The sequence below is a fragment of the Scyliorhinus canicula genome, chromosome 3 (assembly GCF_902713615.1).
Source record: "Scyliorhinus canicula chromosome 3, sScyCan1.1, whole genome shotgun sequence".
NCBI classification, from domain to species: Eukaryota; Metazoa; Chordata; class Chondrichthyes; order Carcharhiniformes; family Scyliorhinidae; genus Scyliorhinus; species Scyliorhinus canicula.
Genome location: NC_052148.1, coordinates 74,803,663 through 74,828,638, shown reverse-complemented (window position 1 = coordinate 74,828,638; position 24,976 = coordinate 74,803,663). Strand labels below are relative to the sequence as shown.

Below are 24,976 nucleotides of genomic sequence, written 5' to 3'. Positions count from 1 at the left end.
AAACCAGCCCCCGAGAGAGATTGGGTCTGTTTTCCTTGCAGAAAAGAAGGCAGAGGGGAGGCTGAATTGAGGTATTCAAGATCCTGCGTATTGGCAGGTCAAATAGTGAAGAACTGTTCCAAATAGAGGATACAGATTCAAAATGGCAGGCAAAAGGAGTAAGAGTGATGCGAGGGGAAACCTTTTCACCCAAAGGATCATTGGAGTCGGAAACAAACTTCCTGAAAGGATAATGGAGGGACGTTCAAGCAAGGTATTCAAAGGGGAATTTGGATTGTTATCTGAAAGAATGTGCAACGTGACAGGGACAAGGTATCAGAGTGAGATTAGGTAAATTGCTCTTTCAGAGAGCCAGTGCAGACTCATTGGGTGAATGGCCTCCTTCTGCACTGTAAAGAATCTGTAATTCTAATGATCATACTCAATTTCGTTTTTGCAATAAAAATAAATGGAACAAAATTCATATTCAAACTTGTCACTGTTGAATATGGTCTGCAGCAGCACTTCATCACATTAGAATTTGAAATACATGCGTGAAAGCGCGCGTGGGTATGAGCGTGTAGGAGTAAAAGTGTGAGTGTACGTTCACGTAAATGAGTGAGATAGCGAGTGCGGGCAACAGAAGACTGCTCTTCCATCAATACTCGCTTACAAGTCTGCTGAGGATTACGGGGACCATTTTGTTTTTACAAAACCAAGCTTTCACCTTTTGAAAGTGACTACCAAATTGACTGTTGGACAGAAAGACAAAGATTAGAGAAAATGTGACAGGCCTGGCAACGGAGGCAATGCTGGAGCAGATTAGCTTGCACTTTAACGGACTCGTTAAACTAAGCTCTAGTGAAGGCAGCTAGTGTTGTTTAGGCCTGCAGAAAACAAGATGGTGGTTTTATACTCCCACCAGCTTTTACAAGATCTCCACAACACTGAATAACACATTGGCAGCCATTGAACTTGTTGCCTTCAAAGAAAACCTCCAAATGAACAGTTGCTGAGACAATGACATCAGCAGTTTGCTTTAGGAAGTGGTTTTGTATTTAAAAGTTGCTTTGGTCTTTCGAGCTCAAGAACAGTAAAACTGGCAGAAGCTACGAGTTTCCATCCAACTTAGTTCCACCAATTAGGCATGTGACCAGCGTAGCTTGGTACCGATGGTACACTGTTTAAATAATGTTCATCACTCTCTCCTGTCCCCTATGTAGCTCAGTGTTGTGCAACATTGCTCATAGGTCTTTGACCATAATAGCTCTAAACCTTGCCAGCTAACAATTAGTTTATTACATTTGAACAGAGGTTAAGTTACATTAAAATATCCCTTGAAAAACAATGGAGATGGTTTCTTTGGTTTTTGTCGCCACAAACTCTCTTTTTGCTTGCTTTTGCTATTTTACTATAGATTTTTTTAATAAAGCCTTTCTAGTTCGTTCAGCAAGCCAGCGCAAGTAAGTAAGCCAATTGCACAAAGCCAGCACTGCATCTGTTGCCAGATCCGTGACTCATATTTTAAATAGAAAAATCTTGCCTCTTTACCAGAAAGACTGCTGATTTGGTGGTCATTTCAAAACTTTGAAGCTTGGCTTTCTTACAGATGGTATTCTAAATCCTCAACTAACTGACCTGCAGCAGCGTAGTGATAGAATAGCAGTTGTCACTCATGTGCTCTCACACTCACAAAAATCACCATCGCGGTTAACTCAAATTTAAATTAATCCTAGGACCGTTTCCACTTCAAAACTGTAGCCTGTTAAATACCAAGCTATGCAGTGATATTTTCTTACAATGGTGTAAGCCACTTATCAAGAAACATCCACACAGACTTGATTAGTATGTTGAATGGCTACTTTAATTGGACAATGTACCAGATTGTGAGGGATCAGGGACTGCATGAGCAAGGAGAATTGGGGAGGCTGTGCACAGTTTGAACTGATTGATAATCAGATTTGGACAAAAGTCAATGGGCTAAAATTTCAATGTGGCTGTTTTGCAGGCACAGGAATCGTGATGCTTGATTACCCCATTGATGTGACACACGCAGTATGCAACCTTCGAATTGTGTGCTCATCTCCATGACTGTGGAGTTAGTCGAGCAATAAAAACACTGCTGACCGGCTGCATACTCAGCAGTTCTCAAAAGACAGCCTGCAACTCTCAAAAGGGGGCTTAGCAGCAATTGTGAGAAACTCTTTCCGAAATAGTTTCAACAAAGAATAAAAACAGTGCACCAACAGAGCAGTCACCCAGAGAGAGGGCTCCCAGGTTCACTAACTTCACGCTTGTGGCCATAACCCTGAAGTTAGAAAGACGAAAGAGACATCAAATTCCACAGGGGTGCGCAGGCCATCCAGGCATACATGCCAAAGGGCATGGGAGCAGGCACATATCAAGATCAATACAAGGAATTTGGCTGCAATGCGGGAAAAATATAATGATCTTACACGAATCTTCAAGGTCGCATATTCAAAATGTCACCTCCTACCAAACTCACCTCAATGTGTCATACCCTCTGTCACCAATCAGTATTCAGTGATCAGGATTCATATATAGCATTTAGCTACTTGTCCTCCACAACGTATTTTCCTGCAAGCCTTGCATCCACATCTTGCACCTTCCATGTACTTCCAGACATTCATCTATCTTGTCAACATGCTGCAATACACTCACTGGCAATCTTTCCTCTCTCTTATCAGGACAAGGTGGCACGTTACCAAGACAAAGTGGCACGTTAAGTACAGGGAGCAGCGGAGGACTATAAGGGAGAGGCATACCTGCATCATCTAAATCCCTCAAGGAGATGGTGTCCCAAATTATTGGCGAGGCAATAACCAACTTGATTGCAAGTGGCATTGCAAAAACAACCCAGGATGGAGTCATACTACTGCATTAAGCAGCTACTGAAATCACACTTCACCCCTTATTCTACAACCTGGTATGAAGTACAAGCTGCAGATGTGAATCATGCACATCTCGTTTCCCACACAACCCCCTAGATATCAATCTTCAAATGCACTTACTTGGTCTGACAGCGGTTCAGTATCCAACACATTACTCACAATGCACAGATGGAAAAGTCAAGGGTGAATAGTGAAGTACTGTAGTTATTATTAGAGATATTGTTGGGCAAAGTTGTTTAGGAATTGTTTTTTTGTGCTTTTATTTAATTATTTTAGCATGTAGGATTTCGAAATGGTCCATAGTAGAGGGATGATTAGGTGGGGAATTGTGGAGCACTGGCAATGTATTTATGAGGATCAAACTGTGCTGAACCAGTCCTGGAGAACCTGTCTTGAGCAAGGATATCCTAGACACCTCCTCCCTGCCTCTTCTATCTCTTTTCTATCCCCTCCCAAAGTGCTCACTGAAGGCATGATAACAGCAGCTGTATCCTCATGAGAGCTAGGATGGGCAAGAAGCAAGACATCATGAATTTAGCAATTATTTCAAGACTCTCCCACGGAGCAGCCCATACAGTGAAGCTGTTGTTCGAGGACATTGATGGTTTGTTCTGAAACATTCTTGGTCATAACACTGGTCTCATTGTACGAGTGGTCTCAGGGTAGGGGAGCCATGAGCAAATATGAACTTGACACCAACTGGCCTTGCTCTTCTCAGTGGCAGCAGATCCTCGTGGAAGAGTTGATCAATGGCCACCTCATTGGTGAAGCAAACTACTTCAGGTACTGTTGCTGGCTGGGGTGGAGGTAGGAGGAGTGCTCTCTCAATACACTGGGTGGGTACAGAGAGTCCTCCTCCTCCCTGGTGCACAGCTTCTGCCTCTACTCCACCACTCCGTTATGCTGCCTCAATAAGAGCATGTTTCAGTTCAGAGGCCTTCAAGCTCTATTCAACTACTTACAAATGATCCCGCATCACTTTCTTCTGACTCCCACTTGACAATCATAGAATCATAGAATTTACAGTGCAGAAGGAGGCCATTCGGCCCATTGAGCCACCACTGGCACTTGGAAAGAGCACCCCATTTAAGCCCACAACATCACCCCATACCCGTAACCCAGCAACCCCACCCAACCCCTTTGGACACTAAGGACAATTTAGCATGGCCAATCCACCTAACCTTCACGCCTTTGGACTGTGGGAGAAAACCAGAGCACCCGGAGGAAACCCACACACACACAGGGGAAACGTGCAGACTCCACACAGACAGTGACCCAAGCCGGGAATCGAACCTGGGACCCTGGAGCTGTGAAGCGACAATGCTAACCGCTATGTTACTGTGTGCCTGTTGTGTTGTTGTAAACTCCGACTCTGCTCATCTTTTAATCCTTTAATTTATCCTGGTGCACATTTCATATTTGCTTTCTATCCCACTTGACAACGTTCTAAGTAATAGCAAGAAATCTCAACTGCACCTCACCTGAAAGTCCCATTCCGATGTCATTAAGCAGCGTTAGTGGTGAGGAATAAGCAGCTGAATGCTTGTTCAGCTGTGCTTGTTTAAGTGAGAACATTACATGACCAACACTGCACCCTCGCATGGCAATTCGTGCAGGTTACATTGGGAGGGAGCACCGATTGCTTGCTCCCTGGCAAAACCAGAGGAACCACCCCCAGACCAGGATTAGAAACAGCACCCTGATCACCCAGATGAAGAGGGAAGAAAACCCCCAGAGGAGAGATGCCCAAACTGACTCGCAATGACTGCCATTACAGAAATAATACCAAGAGCATTCCCTCGCCTCAACAACCCAACCACAATTAGCCAATCCCACCTCTGTATTTGCCATTATCACCTTGTTATAATAGCTCAAAAGAACGCCACAGGAAGGCCCAAATAAAAGGCAGCTCAACTTCACAAGTCAGAAGGAACCCAGTCCTCCCCAGGGTACAAAACGTGCCCACAGGTAATCACCAAAGGATAAAGGCACGGACTCTTAAATTCAAATACCCCAAAGTTAAAAAATATATATACAAATCCAAAAAACAAAACAGACACGTATTAGATCTAATTGGCAGACTATCCTCAATCTTTGAGGACTGAAAGGACTGAAGTAACCTTACAAACCGCAACCATCGACCCTTCACCTCACTCCAGCTCCACTCGCCCTTCTTATAAGCAAGATGTGTGGTGAAAAAAAAACAGAACACCAAGACATAATAACAATAAAGGAGTAAAACTGTGCACAGATCGCATTTCACATGATCCACTCAACATGATTCTGCTAGAACAGGACAATCAACAACACCCACCCACACGCTCACAAATTGCATTCCCTTGCAGGAGAAAAGTCTACATTAAATAATTAACAAAATCACAAGGGAATAACGTCCAGGGTTGTATCAGAATTGCAGGCAGGGGAATTGCAGGATAAAATGAAAGATAAAGGCACCATCCACATAGCACAAGATAAAGGATAAGCCAGGATTAGCAAACACTCTTCAAGATCTCTCAAGGATTCCATGAAACATGAGGCGCCATCACGTCTCTCTTGCACCCAGGTGGTCCACAGCCTAGGCCCCAGCCAGGGTGAGGCGAGGGAGGAAAAGAGAATAACTCGGCCAGCCTGGTTACCTTCAACCCTTCACGACGAGCATTGAGAATAGGACAATATAGAACCAGTGATTGGTGGGTCCAACCAGCCCCTGGCCTCGAACGGATTTGTTGTGCTCCATCGAATCTAATACATCAAGCTTTGAAATCAAGATGACCAAAACAAGGCACAGCCCATTTTCAAACTCAGTTGGGAACTTGCCTCCCACGTCCCTCACCTCCACTTCCCTCACCAGCAACCGAGCCCACAAACACACCTGTCGGGCCCCTACCTCTCAGATCCATCCGGATAAACAACATACCATGCAGTAGGATCTCAATGACACTAAGTTAGGCCCTTACCAGGGAAAGTGCTCTCTCGAGTGCAAGAACTCTCTCGTGTGCCTCCACCGTTCTCATCAAAGATATCCCACAATTCCTCCAAGTGAGCTCTGGAGAACTACGTCACGGAGCGGAGATCTTTAACCAAGACAACATTTTCTATGGCAGTCATTATCTAGATGCACACAGCGCCACTGAAAGAGTCCGCTCAGCAGCAACTACACCACTGCAAGCTGGGCCGCACCCCAGCCCACTCTGACCACCATGCACAATGGTCCTTCTTCACAAAACACCAATCAGGAACCCCCATGGACATAGTGCAAGCCAAGGAACTGAAGAAAAAGCAAATATGAAATGTGCACCAGGATAAAATAAAGGATTAAAAGATGAGCAGAGCTGGAGCTCGCAAAAACACAATTGGGCCCACGCATCATGTTACCCCTCAGAATTGCTTTTTAAACTGCAGTCACCGCTGTGCAGGAAAACAGCAACCAATTATACAGTTTCAACAAAAGTTTCTTCCGATAAAAGATCAAACAAGTGGTATGCCTTTTTTCATGGTTTTCAGAGGGAAGAATGGCCAGAACACCAGGAGACCCTTTCATGCCTTGACCACCAGGGAATCGGATCTTTTAACACTCCCAAATTACGTACCAAACTAAAGCATTGGTCTAAATTGTGTGTTCAAATGCAGATGTGGGCTCGAACACATTTACTTCCGATTCAGAGCGAAGAAGGTTATCTGATTAGCTAAGCCAGTACATGCAAGTTAGTACATTTTGAATAATTCAATAAGTGTGGTACAGAGAGCATTAACTTTCAGGTGAGACATTCAGCTGACCTCTCAATAAATGCAAAATATTCCGTTGGATTAATTCTAGTTCTCCCAGTGCCCTGTATTCCTTTACGAACAGATTATCGGGTTATCATGAAATTGCTGCTTGTGGAATCTTCCTGCGCCCCAATTGCTGCTACATTTCCATTATAACAGCAACTATACTTAAGTATTTTAATAGCTGCAAAGTAATTAGGAACCGATATTGGCTAAATATTTCTTGCAGCATTGAACTTTATTAATAAATTGTTTCAAGAACTATTAAGTGAATCCATAGAATCCCTACAGTGCAGAAGGAGGCCTTCAGTCCATTGAGTTTGCACCGACCTGCTGAAAGAGCACCCTACCTAGGCTCATTCCCCCCCCCCCCCCCCCCCCCCCCAATCTATGTAACCCCACCCAACCTGCACATCTTTGGACACTAAGGGGCAACTTTAGCGTGGCCAATACACCTAATCTGGGACTGTGGGAGGAAACTGGAGCAGCTGGAGGAAACCCATGCAGACACTAGGAAAATGTGCAGACTCCACTCAGACAGTCAACCAAGGCTGGAAATGAACCCAGGTCCCTGGTGCTGTGAGGCAGCAGTGCTAACCACTGTGCCAATATACAGTGTGAAACAAACAGTTGCTCATCTTATCTGCATTATGTACAGAAATGCTGTGCATACTAACACCTCTGACCAACAAATACTGACAAGTGGAGTTCAGTTGACGTGGCGAGCAGCTGTACCATTGCACCACGTAAGTGCCTCGCAATAACTATTTCCAACATGAGAGCGTCTAACCACTTCGATAAACGGCTTCTAACCACTCTTCCACTCCACATATGGCAAACTTAACTTTTTCCAGGTGCAAATATTCTGCCAGATCACTCACCTATATCCTCGCCTTTCGTGGCTTCGAGTTCCGCCAACTCAACAAAATGCATCTCCAGGCGATCAGGGAGGCAAAGGCCAAGCCATCAGCCTCTCTCCACACCTGAACTCCGGGATCGTCCGACACTCTGAATATTGCCACCTCTGGACTCGGAGCCACCCCTACGCCCAGAATTTCGGACAATATATCCAATAATACCCCCTCAACCTTGGACACACCAAAAACATATGCACATGGTTCGTTGTCCCCGTCTCCCCTTGCATGCCACCCACACCTATCCTCCACCCCAAAAAGAACCGGCTCATCCTCGAGACCATCATGTAGGCTCTATGCACCATCTTAAATTGGATGAGGCTTAACCTCACACACGACGAGGAAGGATTCACCCTCGGCAGGGCTTCCCTCCACACCCCAGCACCCAACTCTGCCCCCAGCACTTCCTTCCATTTGCGTCTGACCTCCTTCCACAGGAGCGACCTTCCTATTCACCAGTTCTCCATATATATCCGCCGCTCTACCTTCTCCAACGTCATCCTCGGACAACAAATTGTCTTACAGCTCCGGAGGTGGCACCTCCGGAAAGGACGGCACCTCTTTTCTAACAAAGTCCCTCACCTGCAGGTACCTCAAACTGTTTTCCTTAGACAACTGATCCATCTCCTCAAGCTCCTCCACGCCTGTAAACATTCCTTCCACAAACAAGTTCCTGAAGTACTCCATCCCCACCTGCCGCCATCCCTGGAACCTCGTGTCCAGACCTGCCGGCGCAAACCTATGGTTATCACATATCGGTGCCCACAGCGACATGCCTTCCAGTCCAAAGTGTTGCTACACTGGTTGCAAATCCTCAACGCTGATACAACCACTGGGCTCACGGAGTACCGCACTGGCGAGAACGGCAGGGGCTCCAGCAACAGTGCCCTCAAACTGGTCCCCCTACACAACGCCACCTTCACCTGCCCCCAGACTCCTCCACTGCCCATTTCCTAACCACTGCGATGTTTGCTGCCCAGTAGTAATTCAACAGATTCAGTAAAGCCAGCCCCCCACCCCTCCTCATCGATCCCTTTCCAGAAATACTCTCCTCACCCACAGGGCCTTCCCTGCCCACATGAACCTCAAAACCACCCCATTCACTTTTCTAAAAAAAAGGACTTAGGAACAAAGATGGGGAGGTTCTGAAATACGAACAGAAACTCAAGCAGCAACATCATTTTCACCGTACAGACCCTGCTAAAGACAAAAGGCAAAAAATCCTATTTCTTGAAGTTCGTCTTTATAACCTCCACCAATCGCACCAAGTTCAACTTATGAAGCAGGACCCAACGAGATAGCGGAAACTCTCCCCACCACCCAGACTGGCCACTCCCCCAGCCTCTACTCCCTTGCCCCCTGGCATGCATCAGGAACACCTTGCTTTTCCCCGTATTCAATTTATATCCTGAGAAACAGCCGAAAAACCCCAGGATCCTGATGATCCTATGAAAACTCCCACCAGGTCAGAAATATACAACAGGAGGTCGTCTGCATACAAGGAGACCCTGTGTTCAACCTCTCCCCATTCAATCTCCCTTCACCCAGTCGACATCCGAGCGCCATTGCCAATGGCTCTATTGCCAGAGCAAAAAGCAGTGGGTAGAGCAGACACCCCTGCCTCATCCCCCGGTGTAGCCCATAGTACTCTAAACTAACCCTCTTTGTCCATACACTAGCCTCCAGCACCTTATACAACAGCCGAAAACAATCCACAAACCCCTGCTCGAACCCAAACTGACCCAACACATCCACTGGTACTCTACCCAGTCAAACGCCTTATCTGCGACCATTGCCACCACCACATTCCCTTCCTGCCCCTCCGAGGGCATCATTATACCGTTGAGCAGCCTGTTGCCTTCCCTTCACGAACCCAGCCTGGTTCTCTCCTATGACACCCGGTACACAATCCTCTATCCGCGACACCAACACCTTAGCCAACAAAGTTTGAAAAATATTTTTCAAAAATCCTGTCGGTGCAAATATTTTCTAGCTGCTCCTACTGACACCTAAATAAGCAACCACATGCGCATCAGCATTTCCAGTTCATGGTTCCTTTGTATCCAGAAGTAAAACTCCAGAAGCTGGCATTACAAATGCAGATCTCAAGGGTGTAGCCTAACCTTCTAATCAGTCTGTTACAGGAACTACCTTATTTTCTCACCTTTCAGTCATGATGAATGGGAGGGGGGTCCTCTCTCTCTTTCTCGCATTTCAATATTTGGAATTTACTCCTTTTTGGCTTTATAACAGTGTTTACCTTAATGCATTACCAATAAGGAATGGCTATTTCCTTTCTGCCCAATGCTTAATTCCAATTGGTTCAGAAGAGATTTATTCAATATGTGTGAGCAGCTTACATCCACTCTCGACGCAACAAATAGGTACAAAAAAACTAGGATCTAAAACAAAGGATTCATATCCATGAGATTTTCCTTGCATTAGAATTTGGAGTGAAGCAGCCAACAGCACAGGGGACTAAAAGTACGATTGCCAGCTCATAAGGATGTAATTGAGATTGAAGGCCTTGTACGGGGCAGCACGATAGCATAGTGGTTAGCACAGTTGTTTCACAGTTCCAGGGGTCCAGGTTCGATTCCCAGCTTGGGTCACTGTCTGTGTGGAGTCTGCACGTTCTCCCCATGTGTGCGCGGGTTTCATCCAGGTGCTCCGGTTTCCTCCCACAATCCAAAGATGTGTGGGTTACGTGGATTGGCCATGCTAAATTGCCCTTAAGTGTCCAAAAATGTTAATTAGGGTTAGTGAGTTAAGGGGATGGGTGGAGGAAGCGTGTGCTTGAGTGGGGTGCTCTTCCCAAGGGCCGGTGCAGATTCAGTGGGCTGAATGGCCTCCTTCTGCACTGTAAATTCTCTGATTCTGTGCTGCTGCTCTGATCCCTGCAAACAGTCCGTTCATTTGAAGACTTACTTTCCAAATGAATTAACAGTGATATCTGTGAATTAACTAATTAACCCATTAATTTGGAAGGGATTAATGCTTTAATTAAAACAACAGAAACATTTAATTGGAACATGCTCGTTCAATAATATAGCCACATCAATTTTTCTGAAATACATTCTAAATTGAATACGCCAATAGTATGAGAAAAGCAGGATATCGTTTATATATTGGATCACATTAACCAAAGACAATTAAGTTGATCACCAGGAAATTCTCTCAATTCCCCTATCCTCTGGTTGTTCAGATTTGTGCAGCCTGCTCCCCACCGACGGAGACATGGATTTAGGCAAAAAGGGTTCACTTCACAGAATCGTTACGGTGCAAGGGGGAGGCCGTTAGGCCCATTGTGTCGACACCAGCTCTCCAAAGAGCATTATGGCTTAGTGCCATTCTCCTGCCTTTCCCCCGAACCTTTGCACATCATTTCTATTCAAATAATCATCTAATGGCCCCCGAATGCCTCGATTAAACCTGCTTTCACCACACTTCCAGGCAGTACTTTCCAGGCCCGCTTTTGTGTGAAAAAGGTTTCTCTCACATCTCATTTGCTTCTTTTGAAACTAATGCCCTCTCATGCTTGGTCCTTTTCTGAGCAGGAACAGTTTCTCCCTATCTACACTTCAGTGGTTAAAATTAGGCGTGTTGAATTACTAGTTCCTGCCCAGTGCCATTTTCTCTTCAACAAAGCTACAAGCAAGCAGACAGGGGCCTAATAAAACCAATATCAATGCAGGAAGAATGAGACAAGAACGATAAGAAACCTTGGAAAGGCAAGCACGGCCATTTGGCCCATCAAATGCATGTCCTCCAAAATACCATGCATGCCACGTTGCGAATAAATATTTGTCAATTAAACCAACTCAAAAATTACTAAGGCGATTTAAACCAGGCAAAACTTAAAATGTACAAAACTGTGTGTCCATATTCTTGTCACACACTGAGGAGTGGAACAAGTGTTTTATTATATTTAAATAAGCTAAACCTAAATCTGGTTCTATAATTTCAACAACCATTGTTTTTTTCTTTTTAAAAAAGCAGCTCGGTGATTTAAGCACGGATCAATTCCGGTAAATACCCATTCCGCATATCATGGGCCGTGAGAAAGGTATTCCGACAATACCTCAAGATGTGACTCAACAGGCTAGAATCATTCATCATCTACTTTCAGAGTCACAATTGAGATTAAGGGACCGACACCAGTCATTACTGTTGTCAATTTAAATATTCAAATAGTGCTGCCTCTTAAATCTTTTCTTCAAAATTCAGTTTTCTAGTCAACTGTAAAATTCAGTTTTGTGTTTCATAATTCGACTTATTGTTCCCGACATCGTCAAAGCAGCATTTGTTTTAAGGCAAGGAGTGATTTTTCTTGTTAAGAGGGGGGAATGGACAGAAATAAGCAAAATAATTGTGGTGCAGGTTTCCTGCTCCCCAGATGTCACACATTCGACACTGATGAATATTCCCTAGTCTGTGTAAATTACATATTTGCATCCAGTGTGACCTTCCAAATTTAAGTAAGTTTTCTGATGGAGGTGTAAAATATCTGTTGCAATAGAACCAAGTTAAATTGCTGCTACAACCCTTTACAGGCAACATTTTTTCATTTTGATAATGGAAGATTGACAAGGCAGGCCAGCAGCATGATTCAATTCCTGTACCAGCCTCCCCGAACAGGAGAGGGAATGTGGTGACTAGAGGCTTTTCACAGTAACTTCATTGAAGCCTACTCGTGACAATAAGCAATTTTCATTTCATTACTAAGTCAAGCCACATAACCAGACAAGTGATTATGAAGAGAGATAACCAAGATTGCACAATTAGCAGATACTGACGGGATATACTTCAACTGCACACCAATTCCACTTAGTTTTTAAGCAAAATCCCATTAGCTTGAAACAAGAAAGCAAATTGTTGCATGTGGCTCCCAATATGTAACCAACTTTTCTACAAGTAGAGTGTGGAGAGAATAACCGTTGCCTATTTTTAGCCACAATGAATGCTTCATAGCAGTTTTTTGATCCTCTGGTCACAGAGTCTGTTACACTTAAATCAAACAGAACAATTCCTCCGTTCCTTGTTAAAGACCATGGGGAAATGGTGCCTCTGCAAACTCTCTACCTCCACGAAGACCACGGAGTGACATGTTGGTACGTATAATCATGTTGGAATGCGCAACCAGACGGCACAATTTGATAGCAGGTAAGCCTCCCAAAAGTTTAACACAGGAACCTGTAACAAACATTATTTAATTCCCCATTTCTCATGGAAAGGCAATGATTGAGGAAAATGCACAAGTTGACTGTGCTCGTTAACTAATCGACAGGTCTTTACTACAAGCTCACTTTCTTCTAGAATACAAGGGGAATTTCAATTGGTCGACAGTAACCTTGGGTGTGGGTTGACCAAAGGACTTTGTCTTTAGGGAGGGGTAGCAATCTGTACAACAACTTGCAATTGATACTTTCTTACCTGAAGGACCTGCCTTTCCAGTTGAGAATTCCCTTTGCAGAGCTCCATGATCTGTCGCAGTAGGAGCTTGGTGCTTTCAGTTTTCCCAGCGCCACTTTCCCCACTGTCAGTTCAAATTAAATAATAAAATTCATGTATAATCTCCAACTTCTGCTTGTGTGGTCAACATTAGGATTTCAGAGAAGAGTATGAATTATTAATAATCAATATTTACAGAAATATAAGAAACTTCAGTGCATTACTGGCTAGGTGAATTCATGGCAAAAAGAAATCTTTCAGGGGAACTAGAAATTCCTTTGTTAGCAGTACAGATAACAGAACATGATAGAAATAATTTCTCTGTTCTTATGCTCTGTTGCTTGATAAACTCTCACTCTAATGTACAAACCCTAATCTATTAATACAAGAGTAGAAGGTGAACATCAACAAAGTTCAGATTACACAATTTTTCCAACTCAAAAGAAGTTTTAAAAGGTTAATTTTCAGTGAGGAGGTGAGGGGAAATGTCACTATCAATGTTTCCCCAAAACCAAATTTATTATTTTGAAAATAATCCCATTGATGCCCTCCACAAGAAACCAAAGTTTCCACGCTTGGCCAGCAGAAGTCTTCAAACATCTCACTCAGACATTAGATAGTTAAAGCACCAACTCTGGGATAATACTATAAAATGTCAGCTAGAGAAGGATAATTAGCATCATTGGCTGTGCTACAATACTTACTATCTGGTATTCAATGCCTTCTTAAACCAGCCATTCACATCAACAATGAAAAAGTTCCATTATTTCTGCCCTAATGAATGAAGGTAATTTTGCTGGCTCCCTAGCATCAGATTTAGGGCTACCCCAAAGATGTGCTGGGGATTCCTTCTCAGAAGTGCCCATCTAGACAATTGCACTAGTCTGGGAACCATCTGACAAAGCAATTTAAATCGGTAACTTTGGATGTTTCTGCCAGTGTTATGGTAACAGTTACTCTGAAAAAGAGCTAGAAGAAATAAAACCACTTCTAACCTCAGCATAACTATATTGAACACCAGCCTGAGCCCCACAACAGACACCTCTCCACACTTCAGCTCCCTCTCAACCCCCTGACTAATCGACCCCGGTATTCTCACCTACCCCATGGGATTCCACAGACCCCCAGTTGCACGGGACTCCACCCTCATCAACCCAACTCTAATTTCCCCCCCAGCCCTGAAACACTCTTGACCAGCCAAATCCCATCCACTTATCTCCCCCTTGTCTCAATTTCACTGGGCCCTCCCTGCTTTCTGGCAGCCAGTGCAGAGTGGGGGGCCGATCTCCCGGGTTTTTGCTGGTGCTGACGGCGCTGGAGCCCGCAGGGACTCTTTGGCTGCAGGCTCCAAGCAGCTGGGGCATCAAGAGGTTTCACCAAAGATGTCTCAGAGCAGGTAGGCGCACTTTAAACTCTTGTAGTTTCAGCAGACCATCACTTTTTGATGCTGGGTGGAAGTTATGGCTACGTATGAAGGGAATGTTAGAAAATAGCTTTTTTACCATAAAAGAATCCAGGTCACTGGCTTTCTTCCCCTTAAAATAAATATGTAACAACACCTGGTGTAGGACCTATGGACAAGCCAAATGCACTTAAGCACACATATTATAAAATATAATTTAATTGATATATTCTCACCTGATGACTATACATTGGTTCTTAGGGCCAGTGGCTAAGCGTCCCAACATTGATCGGTACGCACGATCGGCTACTGCAAAAATGTGAGGTGGGAGGCTGTTTTTTGAACAACTTCTGTACTTTTCGGCTTCCTAACAAATAGAAACACAAAGTAGTTAAAACAGTATACTATTGTTGGGTTTTATAAAGGTACTATAATGTAATTGGTTTCCATTTAGGTGACCAAGTTTAAGCCTGATCAGGTCCAATCACCTAGCACAGAAAATAAATCACTTGACGTAAAAAGAAGCTCTCACTGGCAGATAAGAGACTCATCAATCATACCAAGGAAAGAATACATGAATGTCACCGTCATGCATGTGATATAACACATGAGAAGGAGGGCAGTGACATTTTCACTGACGCTTGCCCTGGTATTATTCAAATCCCTTCCAAAACTCCCATCACCAACCTCACTATTTTCAACTTCTCAAAGCTCAACATATTGTCATCAGCCAAATACATGGTTACCTCTCTCACAACAAGCCTGTTCCAGTTTCTGACCCATTCACAGCATCAACATCCTGCTTAACTGACTAAGCTTGTTGCTGTTCCACCTCAACACTTGCCTGCCCTACAAATGCCAAGTGAACCGTTTTCTTGCAACACCTCTCCCAGTCTCTTCCCAAAGCATTATCCTTCCTGGTCCCATTTCCCATGCCCTTGCTATATTCACACTTTTCTATTTATCTTACATTGGCCCCATCATTGTTCGAACTCTCTTCAGAACTTGTATGCTACTCCTCAGCAATATCATCCGCACAGGATCACTGACAACATACAATTCCATTACTCCACAAGGGACTGCAAAGCTGATGGCATCTTTCTGGCATCAAGTATTGGATGAATCAAAATTCACTTCAACAAAAGTGAAACTGTTGCTGTGTTTTGGTCCCAACAGCGTCACCAATACTGTGGGTATTTCTATTTATCTTAGTGAACCACAAGCCTTCCCTTATATCGATCAAATGACCACACAACCAGTTAGTTAGTTCAAAAGGTGGCTTATTTACATACACAAGAGTTATCTCAACATGCAAACACAATATCTACTATGAGTTAAACTACACCTATCAGCTACAATAACCTGTATTTAACTTCAGGGCAACCGGCTCTGTGCAAATGGATACAGTCTTTATCTAGATTTCACGTGGCTGGTTCGAAGAAAGTGGCTCCGTCTATGCTGGGCTCATCCGTCAGGTAGCGATCGTTGGTCTTGAACTTAGCTGGCTGTTCCTGCTGCAATTGGGCTGGCACACGCCCGATCCAAAAGAGACAGAACACATGGCTGTGTCCTCTCTTATCCCTCTGGGATTTTGCGCTCTTTGGGGCGGTCCTTAACCTTGGACCCAATAGTTCGACAGGGTTCTGATCACTGTCTTCGATTTCGGCCAATAAAGGGTGTATGCCTTGGTGGGTCCTTAGCGGTCATTGACCTTGGCAGTTGTGCTTTCTGAGTAAGGGGAGTGGCGCCGATCAGTCTGTGGCTGTACCGGTTGCTTGATTGGAGTTCTATTGTCCTTGGAAAATGGGCCATTAAAATGCAAATGAGCGGGGCTTTCGATCAGGTCTGGTTACCTGTGTTTTAGATACACATAGGCTGTGAATCTGTCCGAGTCCTGGGTTGGCCATAATTCCCATGATCCTTTGCAGGTGGCCATCTTTAGATGGCTACAAAACCACCTTTCTTTTGGCCAACACATGCATGTCTTTTAACAGCAAAGGTAAATTTATCCGATCCTTTCATTGTGAGATCACTGACCTCATTCTGTGCAAAACTTCAGATCATACAGACATCAGCAGCCCAATTTCTCTCATAAAAATCCAGCACATCAAGTTTCTGTGCCAAAATTGAAACAAAGGGCAGAGATTAGTTTCTTCGTTTTGAAATTTCCAAAAGCCTCGGTCCACCCTTACTAATAGAGCTACTCAAGGCAAGTATCCCTTGCCTGTATGCTTTTCATTTGCTAGACTCTGTATTGCTCCTTGTTCCCCTTCCCCATGTTCCAACAGTCACTGCCTGCTGTGTGAAATTCTCTCACAAAGTCTTTTCACCGAGCTACCACCTTCTGTGCCTTGGAGACATGCTTCAAATCCAACCCGTTACCATGCTGTTACTATCCCAGTTGATGTTATAACTGGACGAGGAAATCCCAGAACAGAACCCAGGCTCAGAAGACCATATCCTTTACTTTAAAAAAAAGAGGAACAGGGTCACAGGGCCACTAATTACTAATTAATGGTCTGATTAACACAAAAAGTCCCTTTAAGGTGTACAAAATGACCATGGTCAAATGCATGCACTCTGCTCTGAACCCTTGTGCCTGTGGATTTCTACTCAGAATACCCCAGATGTTTGCCACACGAGTGTTTCCAAACTCCACTCCTTTAAAATCCTCTTTTAAATTAAGTTTGCTTGTGCTTAACGGTTTATATTCTGATATCCAGAACAAATGACAATTTAAACAAAGTTCCTGCTACTTTGTGTTTTTGGAAATGTTCTGATTAAATTTTTAACATTTAATATAAATTTAAAAACATATAAACTAAAAATCCTGAACCAAACAAACTCTAAACAAGTCCCCAACTCACCTTCCAACCCATGAAATAACAAAAATAAAAAAGAAATAAACCCCCCCTACTTACACCCCTGCCACTCCCTAAATCTAATAGCTAACAGTGACCAATTCTCTGAAATAGAATATAAACAGCCGCCATCCCCGGTAGAACCCTTAAATCGACCCCCTGACCGTGTATTTGATCTTATCGAGGTACAGAAACTCCATCAAGCCACCTAGAAACGCTGTGTCACTAGGCAGTGTCACCTGCCTCCAACTCAGCAGAATCTACTGCCGAGCAATCAATGAAGCGAATGCCAGGATATTTTTCCCCACACCCATCCTCATCTCTGGCTTGTCCGACACCCCAAATATAGCAACGAACGGACAGGGCTTTAAATCAACATTCAGGGCTGCCAATATGGTGCTGAAAAAAGGCCCCCAAAACCCCATCAATTTAGTACAGGACAAGAACATGTACATGTGGTTTGCAGGCCCTCTCGAACACCGCTCGCATCGATCTTCAACCCCCTCAAAAAAATCTCCTCATCCTGGCCTTTATTTTCATTACAATGAAGGATTGTGCCATATCAGCCATTTGGCACAGTTCAGACAATTGTGCAGCACCCCATAGTTAATCAATTCAATCATTATTTTAAACCTCTGTTGAATTTTCATATGAACATCAAGTTTGTTAGTTGGGAACATCCTGAGGCAGTTCTCTCCATCTTCCACAAATCGATCGAATTGAAATGTAAGAGTTAATTTTTGGGATGCATCCAATGGTTTAAAAGGATTTCTTACATTGTGAAAAAGTATTACTTTGTAAAAAAAACAAAAGAAAAACATGATGCGAAAGCTTTGATAACCACACTCAGATTTTTCCATGTAAAATGAAATAATGACTTACATATGGATATTAATACACTTAAGTTTTAAAGCATCAGCTTGGTACAACTCGATGTTATTTAATTAAAATTTCAGTGACATATTATTTATAAAATTAATACCTACCGACTTCTCATATAATGGTAAGTATTTGAAAGGATTGATGGCTATGAGAATATCGCCAATATAAGTCTGTAAGAAACAAAAAATGAAGAATTATACCAACTGGAGCACACACTTTTCCCGCAAATACAGTCAATTTGCGCCACCGTTGAGGGCAGAGTAAAATAAGATCCATTCCCACCTACTGGTGAGGAAAAGGGAAGGGAGACAAAAAAAAGGAAGAGTTCAATGTCTGGTAGTTTGTTTTTTTCCCATTCATGGGATGTGGTTTTACTGGCAAGGGCAGCTTTTAATGTCCATCCCTAGTTGGTCGAGGTGTTGGTGAGTACCTTCTTGAACCGCCACAGTCCATGTGTGGTGAAGGTGCTCACCTAGTGAAGCTAGGGAGGGAGTTCTAGGATTTTGATCCAGGAACAATGGAAGAGCAGCGATATATATATCCCGGTCAGATGTTAGGAACTTGGGAGTGGAAGATGTTCCCTTGCATTAGCTGCTCTCGTCATTCTTGATGGATAATAATAATAATCTTTTTATTGTCACAAGTAGGTTTATATTGACACTGCAATGAAGTTACTGTGAAAAGCCCCTAGATGTTGTAGGTTTGGGAGGTGCTGCGCCCAGGGTAAAAGTATTTCATTTTCATGAAGCTCTTCTTGAGATTTTCTCGAGCTACATTTGAATAATTGGTAACTGCGTTTTGGTTTTGGGTGGTTCCTTTTTCATTCCTTTCATTGACCGGTCAGGTCACAGCTACGCACAAAACAAGAAGATTTCAACCAGGCAGTTACGACTCTTGTTACTTCATTGCAGTGTCAATATAAACCTACTTGTGACAATAAAAAGATTATTATTATTATCCATCAAGAATGACGAGATATATCGAGATATATCTTGGATTTCCAAAATCGTTCAATAAAGCACAAAAGTTTATTTAACAAGATAAGAGCCCATGGTGTTGGATTTTCTAGCCCCGCTCACCACGAGGGTCTTCCGGTCCTGCTGAAAGTCAATGGACTTGACTGGTGTGCCACTCCTTCCATGTGGGTCCTGAAACCCCGGCCTAACACTTTATTGGTCTATGTATGCCTTTCTTTTCCAAAAAGGATAAAAAATCCCAGAATGCTATGCCCCTTCACCATTGCTTTTGTCAGTTTTCTTTGGTGAAACACTTGAACTATTCCTAAGATCAAGCCAAATACCTCTTAATTTGCTTCCCATCCTGAGTGAGATGTCTGCCCTCTGCAGATATAGTTGAAATTTAAGACATACAGTACAGGCAATGACAGGAACTTCCCTGTTTTCTATAAATTTGATCCAGATGTTGAAACTGTTTGTTTAAGGTAGAGCATGCAACTGGCCATTTAAAATGGACAGAGCTGTCCGTTTTGAGTGTTATCTGGTATAAATGCCCTCTTTTATGTGGGTTAATAACGTGGAATTTGGACCTGATGTGGTTATTTTTATCTTTTCTATGAAAGCCACTAGGTGCCTCTGCAGCATAATGTTTGAAGCTTTTGCTGCAACATCATTGAGAAAATATCAGTTGCATTTCCTCACCTGGGGAGCCAGGCAGGGGAGAGAGAAAATGGGCAAAAGACAAATGTGTAGATCTCCAGGGTTTCCCCACTGGGTGTCTGAGCCTGGAGTTGCTGTTCTAATGAGGTGACCAACATTCTTTCTCTGATTACGAAGTTTGAGCAATGCATAGAAACATATAGGAGCAGGAGGAGGCCAAAGCAATGCAGGATTACATCCAGGACCCCTGTGGACCATCCAGGACGACAGGATTCACAGGAGTCTCAGGGTAAGCTGAAGATTGGGCAGCATGGTAGCATGGTGGTTAGCATTAATGCTTCACAGCTCCAGGGTCCCAGGTTCGATTCCCGGCTGGGTCACTGTCTGTGTGGAGTCTGCACGTCCTCCCCGTGTGTGCGTGGGTTTCCTCCGGGTGCTCCGGTTTCCTCCCACAGTCCAAAGATGTGCGGGTTAGGTGGATTGGCCATGCTAAATTGCCCGTAGTGTAAGGTTAATGGGGGGATTGTTGGGTTACGGGTATATGGTATACGTGGGTTTAAGTGGGGTGATCATTGCTCGGCACAACATCGAGGGCCGAAGGGCCTGTTCTGTGCTGTACTGTTCTATTACGACAGAAAGGATACACCAAGGTGGTTCCTCAGACACACAAGTCTAATTTTTTATTTTCGAGTGACCATTGTAAAATAGATTAACACCAAGACCTTGCCCCGCTGTAAATTACAACATACTGCACAATGATCCAACAAATAAAGTGGAATGGTTAAGAATAATTCAGAAAAGTTAATATTCACTGAGCCAATATAGCACAACAACAGCTTTTAAAACAGGCAAAAGCTTTAAATAATTAGTCAGAAGCAAAGTGCGGATACAAGTTGCCCACTTTGACACATTCACTTACTCAGCAACCTCACTTCCGAACCCTCACAGTCTCTCACCCCACTCAGTGTTTCTCTATCTCTCTCACAACCCCTTGGAATCTGTTTCTCTCTCTCACCCACAAAGTGTCTCACCAATGCTATTCCGGCTCAGGCACCTCCCTCTCTCACCACCTCCTAATTGCCAGGGTGCTGCCAATGCTGGGTCACACTATGCTGCAGATTGTAGTTCAGGGACCACCAGGAACAGGATGTTGTGTCTGGCTCTGTGCAAATCCACTTTGATACCAGCACTTGGAGGTCTAGGAGGTCTAGGATGCCCCCCCCCTCCCCTCCCCCCCCGAGGTCTGGGAGGTCTGGGAGGTCTGGGAGGTCTGGGAGGTCTGGGATGCCCCCCCCCCCCCCCCCCCCCCGGGGGCCTGTCTTGTGGCTCTGGGCTCATTGCGTGTGGCTGAGCTCCCTCACTGTCTGCATTATGCATTGCCACTCATCCTGCCTTCCCACCCATCACAAGTGAGCCCATCAGCAACAAGCACAGGAGAGAAGCAGCCTGTGATCAGAGAAACAGCTCCTTGCCCAGTCACTTCCAGCAACGACTTTTCTCTCATTGATCATCCATCTACATATGTTTTCAATCCTGGTGTTGTCAAGGAAGCTTTGAAGAATCACTGCAGTGCAAGCTGGAGTCATGGTACACAAGTGGATGTTTAAGCAGGTGAATGGGCTGCTGATCAAGTGGTCTGATTTATTCTGGATGTTACTGCGATTCTTGAGAGTTGTTAGATATTGGCCAAGTCAAGGATATTCCATCACACTCCTGATTTGTAAATTGTGGTGAGGATTTGGTGAATCAGGAGGTTGAGCCCTGGCCATTAGAGCTCAGTCAGCGAACTATGAAACTGGGACATGCACGTGTGCACACACACATTACCAGTTAATACCCAAATACAATTCAACACTAAATTAATGTACAATTAACTCTGACTTTTTGGAATGGGGATGGTGAGCCAGCCACTCATTGCAGAATACCCAACTCCGGTTTGCTTTACAAACCACAGCATTTGTGGCACGGGCAAGATGAACCTGAGGGATCCATAAGACACAGGAGAAGTAGGCCATTCGGCCCATCAAGTCTGCTCCACCATTCATCGAGATCATGACTGATCTGAAAAAACAAACCTCAATTCCATCTTCTTGCCTTTCCTCATAGCCCTTGCTTCCTTTACTGATTTAAAATCTGTCTCTCTCAGCCTTGAACATACTCACCAACCCAGCCTGTACAGCTCTCTCTGGTAAAGAATTCCACAGATTCCCTGCCCTCTAGAAGAAATTCCTCCTTATCTGGGTATTAAATGGCTGATCCTTTACCCTGAGATTATGCTCTCTGGTCCTAGACTCTCCCACAAGAGGAAACATCCTCTCAGCGTTTACCCTATCAAGCCTCCTGAGAATCCAATATGTCTCAATAGGGTCGCTTCACATTCTTCTAAACTCCAATGAGTACAGGCCAACTTACTCAACCTCTCCTCATAAGAAAATCCCTCCATACCCGGGACCACGTGAAAGAACCTCTTCTCGACTGCCTCAAATGTCAGTATTTCTTTTCTTAGATAAGGGGATTAAAAATGTTCACAGTATTCCAGGTGTGGTCTAAAAGTGCCTTTAGCAAGACTTCCTTATTTTTATACTCCATTCCCTTTGAAATAAAGGTCAACATTCCATTTGCCTACCTCATGACCTGCTGAATTTGCATGCTAGCTTTTTCATGCACGAGGACCCCCAAATGCCTCTGTGCTGCAGTTTTCTGCAGTCGTTACCCATTTACAGAATAGTCAGTTTTATTCTTCTGACCAAAGTGCATAACTACATATTTTCCTACATTGTGTTCCATCTGCCAAGGTTTTGCCTACTTACTTACCCTGTCAATGTCCCTGTGTCATCTTCACCACTTGCCTTCCCACTTATCTTTCACAAATTTGGCAATGGCACATTCACTTTCCTTCTCCAAGTCATTAATATAGATTGTAAATATTTGTGTCCCCAGCACAGATCCCTGTGGCACCCCACTAGTTACAGATTGCCATCCTGAAAATGCCCCGCTGAACAGTTAGCCAATCCTCTACCCATGCTAATATACTATCTCCAACACCATGGGCTCTTATCTTGTTAAATAAACTTTTGTGCTTTATTGAACGATTTTGGAAATCCAAGATATATTACATCTACTGGTTCCCCTAAATCTACCCTGCTCATTACCATCTCAAAGAATTCTAATAAAGTTCTCAGGCATAATTTCTCCTTCATGAAGCCATGCTGACTCTGCTTGATTATATCAAGCATTTCCAAATGCTCTGCTATTATGTCCTTGATCATATACATTTTCCCCCAATGACAGATGTTAAGCTAATTGGTCTAGTTTTTTCTTCTTTCCTGCCATTCTTGAATATGGGTGTTATGTTGGCAGTTTTCTAATCCTCTGGGATTTTTCCAGAATTTAAAGATTCTTGGAAGGAGCAACATGGTGGCACAGTGGTTAGCACTGCTGCCTCACAGCACCAGGGACCGGGTTCAATTCCGGCCTTGGGTAACTGTGTGGAGTTTGCACATTCTCTCCGTGTCTACTTGGGTTTCCTCCAGGTGCTCCAGTTTCCTCCCACAGTCCAAAGATGTGCAAGTTAGGTGGATTGGTCATACTAAATTGCCCATTGGTGTCCAAAATGTTAGGTGGTGTTACAGGGATAGGTGGGGACTTGATGGCCAAATGGAATCCTTCTGCACTGTAGGGATTCTACGATTTTATGCATTATAGTGCATCTACTATCTCTGTACCGACTTTGTTTAGTATCCTAGGATGCAACCCATCACGTCCAGGGAACTTAGACCTTCAGCTCCGTTATTCTCCCTAGTACTTTTTCTCTAGTGAAAGTTATTATATTTATTTCCTCTCTTCCCCCCCCCCCCCCCCCTCCCCCCCAACTTTGCCCCTTGATTATTTAATATTTTTGGAATGTTAGGAGTGTTTTTGTTATTTAACTCCTCTGCTATTTCCTACTTCCACATTATTATTTCCCTAGTCCTGTTCTCCATGTGGCCTACGTTCACTTTGGCCTCTCTCTTCCATTTGATATATCTAAAGAAGCTATCACCGTCCACTTTTATATTACTTGCGAGTTTATCCTCAGTTTGTCTTTTTCCTCTTTTTTTGGGGTCATCTTTTGTTGGTTTTCAAAAACTTTCTGAATCCTCTGCCTTGCCATTAAGCTTGGCCACATTATATATTTTTCCTTTCAGTTTAATACTATTCTTAACTTCCTTCATTAACCATGGTTCATTTATCCCCTTCCTCGAATCCTTCTTCCTCATGGAGATTTATCTTTGTTGCGAGTCGTGAACTATTTTAACAAAGTCTGCGCATTGCTGGTCAACTGTCTTTTCTGCTATACACCTTTCCCAGTCAACTCCAACAAATTCTGCCCTCATTCCTTTGTAATTACCCTCAAGTTTAGCACAATTGTTTCTGACCACACAAATGGAATGCTAAATTATACCATGTTATACTGTTTCATAGGGGATCTTTTACTCAGATCGTTTATTAAACCTGCCTCATTACACATTACCAGTCCAAAACAGTCTGATCCCTGGTTGGTTCCATAACATATTGTTCAAAGAAACTGTCCTGAATACACTCTTATGAATTCTTCCTCATGCCTATTTCTGCCAATTTGATTTTCCCAATCCACAAGATTAAAATCACCCATGATTAATGTACTGCCTTTTTTACCTGCCTTCATTCTCTCATTTATTTTCTGTCCTACAGTATAGCTACTGTTAGGGGGCCGATAAGCTACTCACACAGGTGTCTTCTCCCCCTCGTTATTTTTTTACCTCCACCCATATGGACTCTGTCATCCAATCCAAGATTTCTTTCTACGGTATTTATTCCATCTCGTACTAACCAAGCTACCCCACCACCCTTTCCTTCCTGCCTGTCCTTATGAAAAGTCATACACCCCTAAATATTTAGTTCCCAGCTTTGATCTTGTAACCACGTCTCTGTAATGGCTAGAAGATCATATCCATTAACCTCAGTTTGTGCCGTTAATTCATTATTTTGTGCTGAATACAACGTGCATTTAAGAGCCATTACTTTTACATTTTTACCATTAACACCCCCCTTTTGGCTCTATTTGCTGCTTTTTTTATGTTTATACTCTTGTCCCTTCTTGTCACACCCTGGGTATCATTACCTAAATAGCTGCCTTGCAATGCTACCATATCCTTTTGCTTTGTAAACC

General features: G+C 43.6%; 1 protein-coding gene across 1 annotated transcript in view; it reads right to left on the bottom strand.

Moving 5' to 3' along the window:
* Positions 1-24,976, bottom strand: part of LOC119962742 (myosin-IIIb) — a 236,855-nt gene that overhangs the window by 178,287 nt on the left and 33,592 nt on the right. Inside the window, exons 2-4 of the mRNA XM_038790750.1 lie at positions 18,274-18,339; positions 14,663-14,793; positions 13,007-13,109 (exon numbers count right to left, since the gene is read on the bottom strand). Coding sequence (XP_038646678.1) covers positions 13,007-13,109; positions 14,663-14,793; positions 18,274-18,339 — 300 coding nt within the window. The remainder of the gene's footprint in view (positions 1-13,006; positions 13,110-14,662; positions 14,794-18,273; positions 18,340-24,976) is intronic.